At 47.1% G+C, this 12,995-nt stretch overlaps 1 protein-coding gene across 2 annotated transcripts; it reads left to right on the top strand.

The window, feature by feature from the left end:
- Window positions 1-8,540: 8,540 nt before the first annotated feature.
- LOC4332112 (alpha,alpha-trehalose-phosphate synthase [UDP-forming] 6) lies at window positions 8,541-12,987 on the top strand. 2 transcript variants are annotated; one of them, XM_015775090.3, is made up of 4 exons: window positions 8,541-8,876; window positions 9,103-11,588; window positions 11,953-12,226; window positions 12,319-12,987. In XM_015775090.3, the coding sequence occupies exons 2-4, from the start codon at window positions 9,595-9,597 to the stop codon at window positions 12,631-12,633; spliced, it is 2,583 nt and encodes an 860-aa protein (XP_015630576.1). In that variant the 5' UTR covers window positions 8,541-8,876; window positions 9,103-9,594; the 3' UTR covers window positions 12,634-12,987. The 2 variants fall into 2 exon arrangements, with proteins under 2 accessions (XP_015630576.1, XP_066164366.1); XM_066308269.1 differs by lacking the exon at window positions 8,541-8,876 and adding an exon at window positions 8,928-8,990.
- Window positions 12,988-12,995: the final 8 nt, after the last annotated feature.

The raw sequence follows: 12,995 nt of genomic DNA, 5'->3' as shown, positions 1-12,995 counted from the left end.
TAGTTGGCTATACTATTAAACTTGCTCATACGTGAGTTTAGGTGTATATATTTCTGTTTTGTGATTAAGGAATATTAAAAAAATCTTGATGTTAAATTGAGGGACCTTGGTGAACTAGTAACTGGCTTCCGGAGAGAGCCACAAGGCCCTTGTATCCTCTCTTCCAAAACAGGCCCAACCAGCCTGGCATTTTGCCCCAAACAGGCCATAAAAGAATGTAGGCCCAATAAACTTCGCAGTATACAGGACAAAGGCCCAAGCTTTTTTTTCTGTTGTTGTTGTTCGTTTTTTTAGACTGGTCGTTGTTGTTGTTCGTTTTGAAAGAAGACAGATGGACAAAGTAGCCGGTGCTGATCAGAGCTGACAATGGCAATGCTACCGGTCCATCCATCGTTCCCCAGCAAGAGGATACCATGATTGCTTGATTACTCCCTAAGCAAAGATTTAGAATTTTTTTGTTTGGTTGAAAAGGAGATGCAGTAGTAATATTCATTATCTTATCGGCTCCGTCCTACTCCTCTCGTCCTTGGGAACAGAAGATGCAGCAGGGCACATGACACCTCTACTGAAACTAATCCCAACCTTATCTCGTACGGTCCCTAGAATGGATAGGATCATAGAGAGAGCATCTTGCAAGTTGCATCTCTGATGAACCCTTCTATTATATTGCTTCATCAGAGCACGTATTCCGCTACTGCGCGCTGGATAACGCAACTGCCTCCAGCTGAATCTCTCGCATTGCAATTCTGTCCACCAACGCCGTCGGAGAAGACGACGCAAATGCGCCGTTCCATTGTATACTAGGCAGGCCGGCCGGCCATTGGCGTATACTTTCTATGTCCTATAAAAAAGAATCTAAAATTAGATATAACACATTCTATTACTATAAATTTGGACATATAATAAGGCTGATCGCTTGTGATTGTTGTTGCAGCGCTGCAGAGCTGCAGCAGCCAGCTCGCATCAACTACAACGGCAACCAACAAGCAGCTGCCCTCTGCAGCAGTGTGCACATTCAAAACATAAGAGTTGCTGTAGAATTTTAGGCTGCAGCCGATTGGCTGGGCTGGACAGCTGCATCCCAAAACTCTGCAGCCAGCTGAACCAATCAGCCCCAATATGTCCCATTCCCGTACTAACTTGGTTTTTTATAAAACATTCTAGGATTTACTAGGCGGCATCGTCCCTGGCTGGTGGGCCCGTGCACCAGTGACACGTCATCGGTCGTCACCATCCACAGCCAAACAAACGCTAGTGGCATGAGTATATATGGTTTTACTAAGACAATGACCTGGAGTAATTAATTTACTAACAATTAACAAACCAAGGCCCGCCTGCCAGGTCCTGCAACCGTGCAGGTTGGTAGCTGCTGATGCAACGCGGCAGTTTCACCATCAACTCATCGACTTCACTTTGACTTTACTGAACTTTGATTGATTCCCTTTGGAACAATTCATGTGAGTAAATAATTCCAAGTGGAGTTGGTTATCATGCTAACTACTTTATATTAATCTTGTACTCCCTCCGTCTAAAAAATAATTCATGATATTTCAAGGTAGAATTAGTGAGAAATGAGAATGGCTAAAATATCTTTAATTATTAAAAAAAAGTAAGAGTGATAGATAGATAAAGAATATTAAATGAATAAAACTTCACATTTTACGTGTTAAGGGTTGACAGAATGATAGAAGTTAGTTTTCTATGGAATAAAATTTAAACTCTATAAGTGATTTTTTTTTGAGGGGGGGGGGGGGGGGCCGGAGGGAGTACGAAGACAAGTTATATATCAGTGCCATAAGTAGACCTCTGTATATAATGTGTTCCTAACCTCCTAAGTGAAATTTCCTAGGAAAATGTTGCATCCGCAAGGATGGTATGCAGGTATTTTCTTGCTCTGCCGGTGGTTGCCAAAAGCTTTGCTTGATTAGTACTGCCACTTGAGTAAATCAACGAACTTAAGATGTATGCTGTCGCTTTTGCGGCTTTGCTTCGTCATCTTGCATGATCATCGAGGTTAAAGAAACTTTATGAGAGTATTTTTGCAGAAGCTAAAGCGATCATGTGTTCGTCTGTTGTTTCTATGTTGATCTAGCAACCGGCAATGCGACCGCGTTACATACGATGCGGGCCAGCGGGCAGCGGCCATGGTTAGAAAAACAGCAGCTTCCATTTGAGGCCAACTTCAATGTAAGCGATACTGCCATTAATTATCATTAGTACCCCCTCCGTTTCTAAATATTCGACACCGTTAACTTTTTAGCACATATTTAACCGTTCATATTATTCAAATTTTTTTATGAAATATGTAAAACTATATGTATACATATAAGTATATTTAACAATTAATCAAATGATAGGAAACAAAATTAATAATTACTTAATTTTTTTTTAAATAAGATGAATGGTTAAACATATTTTAAAAAGTAAATGGCGTCAAATATTTAGAAACGGATGCAGTATTCTACAACTGGTCGATGGGGCGTTGCTCTCACCGTCCCAGGTTCAATGAATCTTCTCCAAGTTGATACTAACAAGGCATCAACCTTTCTTTGTCCCCCACAAAATGTATCTTTATCTAATCACTAATTTTAGACCAATTGTCGGATGTTGCATTATATCATTTGGACCTGATGATATGGTAGCTGTTGTAGTGCGTACTCAACAAATGGGTGAGTATTACTGTATTATCCTAGAGACCTTCCGAACAAGAGGTGCAGCCAAACGTGTTTAGCCAACAGAAAGTTTCATCTCTGTTCATGTTGAAAGGGCCAAAATTTACCAATGCTTTATATATTTTGTCTCGGAAAACATTTTTTTTACTTTTTTCTTGACGGAAAAGAAGATTTTTAACTGAACTTTACGTTGCCCAATCATTTCCATCTAATTGAAAAGATAGTGACAAGCAACTGCCTACCTACAAGTAATATAAGCACACCTTTAGGAGAGACAGTGTGAGATATTTTTAGAGGAAAAGGCGAAAAGCATGGTAGTACCAATTTATTTAAGAAGAATGCGTATAGATCAAAGACTACATTTCACAAGAGAAGTTGTGGATAGTTTGCCAGATTATTTAGCTAGCCATTCCTGGTTTGTTGCAAGCTTTGGCTGCAACGACCATTTGGATAATCACGAAAGGATTAGGATTAGTAGCTGTACTAGGTAGGCAAAATGGCAAGCAAGGTTGGTGATGACGAGTTGACACGGAACGAGATCAGTGTGTGTGCCAAAAACATTGATCACGCTTACAAAAAAACAGCCACAGTGTCCTGTGTCCTCGCTTTCTTCTGCGTGATGAAGAATCAATTGCCACGAGATCGACCCAATTAAATGGCAGCTTGGTCCTTAAGCTGATATGTTGACACGGCCCGCACATCAACCAAGTCATTTGTAGGAGTATCTGCTACCTAGAAATATTAAAAGCGAGAGTTGTTGTACAAGCTGCGAATCTTATCCAGATTAAAGCATTTAGGGTCTGTACCATCAATACAAAATTGATCCTATATTAACTGTTTTTTCCCTAAACTCTCGTAGTTATAGAATAAATAGTTGATTAAGGGATTTGCCAAACAAAATTTACTTTAAGTTTCTTTCCCAAAAATGAGCAAAATCTCTATTTGTTGGATGTCAATTGCGATTGGGGCGGGTTAGCCTTCTCTTATCAGATCGGAGCTTTGGGTTACGAATAAAAAGTTCATTAGCAATATGAGGGTGTTAAGTTTTTTTTTTTTGCGCTAAATGGCTGGGTGACAGAATACCACGATGATTTGTGAGAATTATTCTAGGTTACAAATTAATAATAACTATTATAGTTAAAAATAATTTAAATAATTTAATACATAGATTGTTTTTAATAAAATTCGTACCGGTTTAAAGCTCAAGAAACACGTGCATTCATCCCTTCTATGAAAATGAACAGCGTGGGGATACAGAAAGATCGGGTGGCAGCCCAATGGTCGAAAGCAAACAGGCCAGTATTCGTAACCCATCACTAGTGCTATGGGCGAGAGTAGAGGTTGAGAACTTGAGATTAACATAAAGTAACAAGAAGCGCCAAAATGTAGAGTATGACCACATGTGAGAAGCGCGAGATCTTGAGCGGATTGTTGGTAGAAAGAGAGCACGCAGACCAACGGAGGACTAGAGGCAAGTAGGCAAGTCTAGAGAGGAGAGTGGTAGCATGTGCAACTGCTCAAAGGTTTGAGATGGTAAGCAGGGTTTCCCAAACCGCCAGGGCCGGGGTTACCGCGCCCCGGCGGCAAGCACGGTTACCGCGGTAACCATAAAAAACCATGCAAAATTTATTAAAAATTCAAATTAATTTTAAAATTTATTTAAATTTAAAAAGGTTATTGTGGTATTTATATTACCGTACCCCGTGGTAAGCCCGGTAACCACGGTAACCGCGCGGTTACCGATGGTAACGTAAACCCTGGCGTTAAGTACTAGTAGCACAAGAAGTTTTGTGATCTAATTATTTGAAACTCATATTGCCATATTGCCGTCGTTCAGAAATATAACTACTTTTATCGTTTAAAATTTATCCAAAAACGTAAATATTTCTAGTACCAGTCTTCATCAATTAATCATATATTGATTATAATCCATACGATTTATTAGCAAACGAATAATAATTTCTAGGTAAACCCTTTTATATATACGTCCTTTGTGATTTAAAAACCAATATAAAAATAAACTTTGATAAGAAAAATTCAAAGTCATGTTTTAAAACGGGAGAGCTAATTTTTCAATTCATCCAAACGCTGCATTTATTGCTCATTGGTGATTGCATCTTTCAGTATGATATTTTCTGAAAGTAATCTCGCGACGACATTTTACAAGGTGATTTTATCTAAAACTACTAAAATGCTTATATTTCCTCCGTACTCATAAAGAAAGTCATTTAGGACAATGTTTAAGTCAAACCTTGGGAATATATATCATGAATAACTCTCAAGTTGTTGAGTTTGAAAATGTAAAAATTATATGAATATATTTGTCTTGAAAAATACTTTAATAAAAGTATACATATTTCATTTTTTAATAAATATTTTTATAGAAACAAAAATTCAAAATTGTGTTTTGGAGATCGTGTCGCTGTCCAAAACGACTTTCTTTACGAGTACAGAGGGAGTATTTGCTAACGGATGGAGTAGTATCTAACTTAATTCGTTCAATTGGATTTGTACCAAACCTAAGTTGCAAAAGTCGAAGCATATATTCTGCTGAATTGAGATTTAGTGGGCCTATATTTGGAGTGATCTGTAAATAAATAAGTCAACCTCGACATGCAACACGCAAGTCACTTGTACTTCTATTTAGCGAAAACGATACTGTTCCGTAAGTCATACCTGAGACCTCAAGAGGTTACCGACCAATGACAGTTCAAAGGCCCAAAATATAGCGATCCAATGAGACCGACATCGGTTACAGTCTTCTCAAATCTCACGGCTCGTCACACCCACGATATTTACCTGGAAATTTTATCTGCGGGTGGCTTGCGTCCAAGGTTGCTGGAGCTATAGAAGTTAATAACAGCAGACGTCACGATCAGGAGATTAAACACTCGATACGCTACCTGACTCCTTTGACAACGAGGCCCAACCTGCTGAAAATAACAGATAATAATAGCAGTACTTCTACTCCTAGTAGACACGATGCACGTACAGTGTGCCTTATCAGTGGAACGCCCTTTGCGTGCGGCACTGTGGCATGCCTTCCCCTTACTAGTCCTCACATCAAAGTTGCTCCCCTGTAGTAGATGTTACAGTACTACAGTGCGATCAGCCACACCGACAGCCACCACCAGTTGCAGTGGAGCAAACCGTATGACTCGGGGCCGCAGTTATACATGGCAAGTTGCAGCGACGAGACGTGCACGCCCATGGAAGCAACTGGAGTATGGAAAAAAGATCTCGTAGCGCTAAGCACCGCAGCCGTCGCGTCGACGGATTTCGCACGGCTAATAGTCGGATGGTCGGGACCGGAGGAGTACGTGCGCCGTTTGCCCGCGGGTCATCTCGGCCATCACGACGCGCGTTCTCGGTTTGATGAGATGATGGTTATCGTTCGTGCCACGAGGGCGAGGTGACGGGGCCGCGCCTGCTCGCGGCTCGTCACGTTTCCTCGTCGACGAATCATCGTGTGGTGAGGTCGCAAATACGCTGTGGCGTGGCGTGCCAGTGGCGATCCGGTCGACGGGTTAGCGCGGCGGTGGCGAGCACAATCACAAATGCCCGTCGTGGTGCCCGGGGGGGGGGGGGGGGGTGTTTCCCCCGTTTTCTTGCTCGGTTGTTGTTTCAGCGGAGGGGACGGGGGACGCGCGGGCGGCCAGCGATGGTGGGCACGGGCGGCGCACAGGGCGTCTACGGGATGGACGGTGCAACAAACGAGAAAAGTTGCAGCACAGGCAGGTGACAAAAACGAGTACTGTACACTTGCTGGAACCTTATCTTTGTGGCCCAGTTGACCCCGCAACAAGTCACAGGCTCGGCAGAACAGGATGCGGCTACTCTGCATTTCAGTACTGTACTATATAGATTGAAGAGTACCATTCCAATGACATCACATTTCAGTCCTGTAACTTGGTGGTAGTGTTCTCTGCATAATAACTTGGTGGTAGACTGGTAGTGCACACATCCTAAAATAAAGGGTTAATTTTACTTTGGCCCACCTTTTATTACCAACGTTTCGCTTTGGACCACCTTAGAACCAATGTTTTCACTTTGGACCGGATATTTTTACCTTTGTTTCATATTGGACCACCCTCACTCTTTTATCCATCTACATCCAACTTGTAATATGTCGAAGAAATAGTCTTACATATAGCTGTGTTAGTTCATTGACGAGTAGGAGACAGCGTAATCGAGATCGTTCATATGCTTGAGAAGAGAGTTGGGTGGTCCAAAGTGAAACAAATGTAAGTTTACCCAATCCAAAGTGAAAATATTGCTTAAAGGGTGGTCCAAAGTGAAACATAGGTAACAAAAGGTGGCCCGAAGTGAAATTTACTCAATAATAAATCATTTTTCGGTACAAATTAAAATATATTTTGGGCGTATAAAGAGTGTTATGCGATATATGGAGTATTATATATACGATGAGGAGATAATTAAACGAGGAGTGGCTTAAAATGGGTGAATTGTACTCTTTGGGAGACAATTCTGGAGAACGCCAGATCCAGCGTGGATGACAGTAAAGTGGAAACCCAATCAAGGTGTATTTAGTTCCAAATTTTTTTTTCCAAATTTTCAACTTTTCATCACATCAAACCTTTCATACATACACAACTTTTCAGTCATATCGTCTCTAATTTCAACCAAATTTTAAACTTTGGTTGGGACTGAACACAGCCTCAGATACCGTCCCCAACATGGAGTATGACATTTACCACTAGTCACTGTCACTCTTCCTCGATCTATCGCACTCCCCGAGAAAAAAGAACAGCGCGCGCCTGGCACCCACTTGTCAAGCCTTTTCCCGGTGCACTGGCCCGACCGGACTCGCCGCCGCGGACGTACCGCAGCGCGCCACGCCGGCCCCGTCGCTGTTGCCGCCGCACGGACAGCCGCGGCCCCCGCGCTCGCCACGTGTTGCCGCTCGCCGCTCGCTCTCTCCCCTGCCGTTCGCGCTCGCTCTCCCGATCGCGGCTCGCTCGCATGGCATCTTCACGCAGGCTAGAGGTTTGTCAGTGTTCAATGGGCAGAAGAGTCATCGGTGGAGAGCGGAATCCACTTCGATTAAACAAACAATCGTGATGCACAAAAGATTGTCCGGTGGCTCCAACCAAATGCGTGAGGCATCTCCTATCTCCTTGTTTTGACCGGCGTGAGGTTAAGGGCTGGTTTGGTTTGAGGTCTAAATTTGACTTACCAATATTTAAAAATTTTAATAATGTTTAGTGTCTATTTGTTTTGAAGCCAAATTTTAGCATGCCTACGAAAATAGGCCATTTCAATAGTTAACTTAGGCTATTTTGGCTTCAATCCAAATACAACTTTGCCTTCCCAAAATTTGTCATGCCAAAACTTACTAAAATTTGACATAGTCAAAAATTGGTAAGGTCAATTTAGTTCACAAACCAAACTAGCCCTAAGACTTAAGGGTGATGAAGAATTCAAGATTCCCTGCTGCTAAACCTAGATTAGTAATGCAGTCCTTTTTATCCCTTTGGTGCGAACTGATGAGGATGGCGACTGTGCCTTGATGGATAGATCTCATCTACCGGCAGCTTAAATTAGGAAGCAATATTCTCTCTGTTGGGTAGAGAGCATATAATCTAGCCTGTATTTGGCTCTGATAAGTGGGTGGAGTCAGTTCAGTTTGCTATTTCAGTTCTTTACCTGTTCCATGCCATGCCATATTGTCCTCCGAAACAAATTCTATGAAACAAATTCCAGTGATTGGAATATTGTCCTAAGAAAATTATCCTAACCATAATGGAACAAATTCCACAAGAGAAACAAATCCATAAAGTGTTAGACCTGCACGCTCTTTCACTGTGTCCTACTATAAAACGATTAAATTGATTGATTGGAACGGCCACTGGTCTCTCTTTCCCCTCCGTAAATTTCTTGCTCAGTTCAACTAATCTAGCAGCTGCGTGGCTGTGACTGTGAGCCACCGAAAGATCCAAACGCCACCACCAAAACCAAACCAAGCAAAGCCCCTCTCAATCTCCGAATAATCTCGCGTCTCTTTTGCGCCTTTTCTTGTACTTCCCTTCGCTTGCTCGCCTTTGAATTGATCCATCAACCACAAAAAAGAGAGGAAGAGAAAAATTTTGCAGTCTCCATCACTCCTGCTGTCCCATGCGATTATTTTGTCCCGGTCGTTTGATCAATCCAAGGACAACTCAACGAGATGATGCTGGTGATGAGGTGAGTCATCCTTCCTCTCCTATTAAAAGCTGTTTTTCTTGCTCCCTCCTCGCTCCCTCTCACACGACATGAGCAGCCCTAGATCGTCCGGGGTTGGAGCAACTGTTGTGTGAGGCACGGAGGCTCCCAGATTCCTTTTTGGGTTCTTTTCATTTGAGTTCTTCTGGCACTTTTACCTGATATTTTTTTCCTTCTTTCTTCTTGCCGGGTGGTGCCTTATTTGCAGGAGATCAAATCTTGATGGTCATTATTAGCTGAAAAGGATTGGATTTTTACCGCAGAGACAGTATCTGAGCTGTGTTTCTCAGTGCCTCCCATGTTCTTGCACCAACCAAGCTAGAACTTGGAAAGGAACACCACCATCACCAATTTGCAAGAGAAGGTTCTCTCCCTTGTATTATAACCACAACTATATTGATTCGAGATTAAAGAGAAGGGCACAGTGAGGATACTGGCATTTGGAGGCTTGTTGAATCCAGGTGCGTGTGCCACCTCTCCCGAAAGGCCAAAAAAAACCACTGCTGCGAGTGCGAGTGTGCAACTTTCCTGCAAGAAACAGTGAGCCGAACACACCGGCTCTGTTCTTGGCTAATTAAACCCCAATTGCGGCGCTGTTTGGATTCAGTTCTTCGCAATTCTTGGATTCCCCAGCAGCAACTGTTCTTCCCCAACCGAGAGCCCAAATCTTTGATCCAAAACTTTGAACCAGATAGAAGCCATGGTTTCTCGGTCCTACTCCAACCTGCTGGACCTGGCCACCGGCGCGGCGGACCAGGCGCCGGCGCCGGCGGCGCTCGGCGCGCTCCGGCGGCGGCTGCCGCGGGTGGTGACCACCGCGGGGCTCATCGACGACTCCCCGCTGTCCCCCTCGACGCCGTCCCCGTCGCCGCGGCCGCGCACCATCGTGGTCGCCAACCACCTCCCTATCCGGGCTCACCGCCCGGCGTCGCCGTCGGAGCCGTGGACCTTCTCCTGGGACGAGGACTCCCTCCTCCGCCACCTCCAGCACTCGTCCTCCTCCCCCGCCATGGAGTTCATCTACATCGGCTGCCTCCGCGACGACATCCCGCTGGCCGACCAGGACGCCGTCGCGCAGGCGCTCCTCGAGTCGTACAACTGCGTGCCGGCGTTCCTGCCCCCCGACATCGCCGAGCGCTACTACCATGGCTTCTGCAAGCAGCATCTGTGGCCGCTGTTCCACTACATGCTGCCGCTCTCCCCCGACCTCGGCGGCCGCTTCGACCGCGCGCTGTGGCAGTCGTACGTGTCGGCGAACAAGATCTTCGCGGACAAGGTGCTCGAGGTGATCAACCCGGACGACGACTTCGTGTGGGTGCACGACTACCACCTCATGGTGCTCCCAACCTTCCTCCGCAAGCGCTTCAACCGCATCAAGCTCGGCTTCTTCCTCCACTCGCCGTTCCCCTCGTCGGAGATCTACAAGACGCTCCCCGTCCGGGAGGAGCTCCTGCGCGCGCTGCTCAACTCCGACCTCATCGGCTTCCACACCTTCGACTACGCGCGCCACTTCCTCTCCTGCTGCGGCCGGATGCTGGGGCTCTCCTACGAGTCCAAGCGTGGCCACATCTGCTTGGAGTACTACGGCCGGACGGTGAGCATCAAGATCCTCCCGGTGGGGGTGAACATGGGGCAGCTCAAGACGGTGCTCGCGTTGCCGGAGACGGAGGCGAAGGTGGCAGAGCTGATGGCGACTTACTCCGGGAAGGGGAGGGTCGTCATGCTGGGCGTCGACGACATGGACATCTTCAAGGGGATCAGCCTCAAGCTGCTCGCCATGGAGGAGCTGCTGCGGCAGCACCCCGAGTGGCGCGGCAAGCTGGTGCTCGTCCAGGTCGCGAACCCGGCGCGCGGCCGCGGCAAGGACGTCGACGAGGTGAAGGGGGAGACGTACGCCATGGTGCGGCGGATCAACGAGGCGTACGGCGCGCCCGGGTACGAGCCGGTGGTGCTCATCGACGAGCCGCTCCAGTTCTACGAGCGCGTGGCGTACTACGTCGTCGCCGAGGTGTGCCTGGTGACCGCGGTCCGCGACGGCATGAACCTGATCCCCTACGAGTACATCGTGTCCAGGCAGGGCAACGAGGCGCTCGACAGGATGCTGCAGCCGAGCAAGCCGGAGGAGAAGAAGAGCATGCTGGTGGTGTCCGAGTTCATCGGGTGCTCGCCGTCGCTGAGCGGCGCGGTGAGGGTGAACCCGTGGAACATCGAGGCCGTGGCGGACGCCATGGAGAGCGCGCTCGTGCTGCCGGAGAAGGAGAAGCGGATGCGCCACGACAAGCACTACCGCTACGTGGACACCCACGACGTGGGCTACTGGGCGACCAGCTTCCTGCAGGACCTCGAGAGGACGTGCAAGGATCACGCGCAGCGGCGGTGCTGGGGCATCGGCTTCGGGCTGCGGTTCAGGGTGGTGTCGCTTGACCTCAGCTTCAGGAAGCTCGCCATGGAGCACATTGTCATGGCGTACCGGAGGGCGAAGACGCGCGCCATCCTGCTCGACTACGACGGCACGCTCATGCCGCAGGCGATCAACAAGAGCCCGAGCGCCAATTCCGTCGAAACGCTGACCAGCTTGTGCAGGGACAAGAGCAACAAGGTTTTCCTCTGCAGCGGGTTCGAGAAGGGAACACTCCATGACTGGTTCCCCTGCGAGAACCTTGGCTTGGCGGCTGAGCACGGTTACTTCCTGAGGTATGATCCTGTGACTTACTCTGGTTTGTGTTCTTGCAAGGACAGTTCATGACTCAAAATACCGAATTGTGCATGTGGACGGACCATCTAGCTAACCTGATTCTAAGATAACAAGATTCATGACTAGAAATGAATTAAAAGATTAGTACATTCTTTTTACTTAATGAAAAGCGTAGTACTACATGATTGTGATCTGCACTAGTAAAACATAGTGTCACATGGATGGGGAAATGTTTCAGTAGTAACATTGAAATGGCCAAATGAGAAAACCTTTCAACACTATAAACGCCTTTTCTGCCTTGATGTTTCTTGCAAAGGGGAGCAATTTTCAACACTTTGACAAATCTGTATGATGTTTCTGAAGGTCATCGAGGGATGCAGAGTGGGAGATTTCCATTCCCCCCGCGGACTGCAGCTGGAAGCAGATCGCGGAGCCGGTGATGTGCCTGTACAGGGAGACCACGGACGGCTCGATCATCGAGAACAGGGAGACGGTGCTCGTCTGGAACTACGAGGACGCAGACCCTGACTTCGGTTCATGCCAAGCCAAGGAGCTCGTCGACCACCTCGAGAGCGTGCTCGCCAACGAGCCCGTCTCGGTGAAGAGCACCGGCCATTCCGTTGAGGTCAAGCCACAGGTGAATCCTCCTCCTAATCCTCGTCATCTTCGTTGTTGTTAGCATCGAGCGCCATGGTCGTTCGCGGTGTTTGATACCTTTGCCATTGGCAGGGCGTGAGCAAGGGCCTGGTGGCGCGGCGGCTGCTGGCGAGCATGCAGGAGAGGGGCATGTGCACCGACTTCGTGCTGTGCATCGGGGACGACCGCTCCGACGAGGAAATGTTCCAGATGATCACAAGCTCCACCTGCGGCGAGTCGCTGGCGGCCACGGCGGAGGTCTTCGCCTGCACCGTCGGCCGCAAGCCGAGCAAGGCCAAGTACTACCTCGACGACACGGCGGAGGTCGTCAGGCTGATGCAGGGCTTGGCCTCCGTCTCCAACGAGCTGGCTCGGGCGGCGAGCCCCCCGGAGGACGACGACGAATGAGCACCCATAGGGCGCGCGAGGCGTGCCATGGAAAGGATTAGGCAGTGCGGTGCACCGGAGAGCCTCGTTTAGTTCCCCCCGGTTTGAGCGTTTGATGGGTCGTAGTTGCTAGTTAGGTGTACATGATTTCCTATGATTCTTCAGGGTATTGTACCGTACGGAGTAGTGATTTAGTCCTTGGTTAGAGCATCATGAATTGGTTTGTCATCAGTAAGAGAGTATTATTGATCTAGTAAAGCTCGGGTTACCGCAACAATTATCATATTTTTCTCCGAGCAACACGTGATCTAGTGTTGAACTATATCTCGACAAATCTGCTGCTTAATCAATGCATGGTCCTTCATCTGGAGCAAATCTGCATG

Source organism: Oryza sativa, chromosome 3 (genome assembly GCF_034140825.1).
Source record: "Oryza sativa Japonica Group chromosome 3, ASM3414082v1".
NCBI lineage: Eukaryota > Viridiplantae > Streptophyta > Magnoliopsida > Poales > Poaceae > Oryza > Oryza sativa.
The sequence above is the reverse complement of the archived record's forward strand: the minus strand, read 5'-3'. Positions and strand labels throughout refer to the sequence as shown.

Bases quoted from the DNA above. Each gene is read 5' to 3' on its own strand.
- LOC4332112 (XM_015775090.3), top strand. From the start codon at position 9,595: ATGGTTTCTCGGTCCTACTCCAACCTGCTGGACCTGGCCACCGGCGCG. The intron at 11,589-11,952 runs GTATGATCCTGT...ATGTTTCTGAAG, and splicing joins GAGCACGGTTACTTCCTGAG to GTCATCGAGGGATGCAGAGT. The intron at 12,227-12,318 runs GTGAATCCTCCT...TGCCATTGGCAG, and splicing joins CCGTTGAGGTCAAGCCACAG to GGCGTGAGCAAGGGCCTGGT.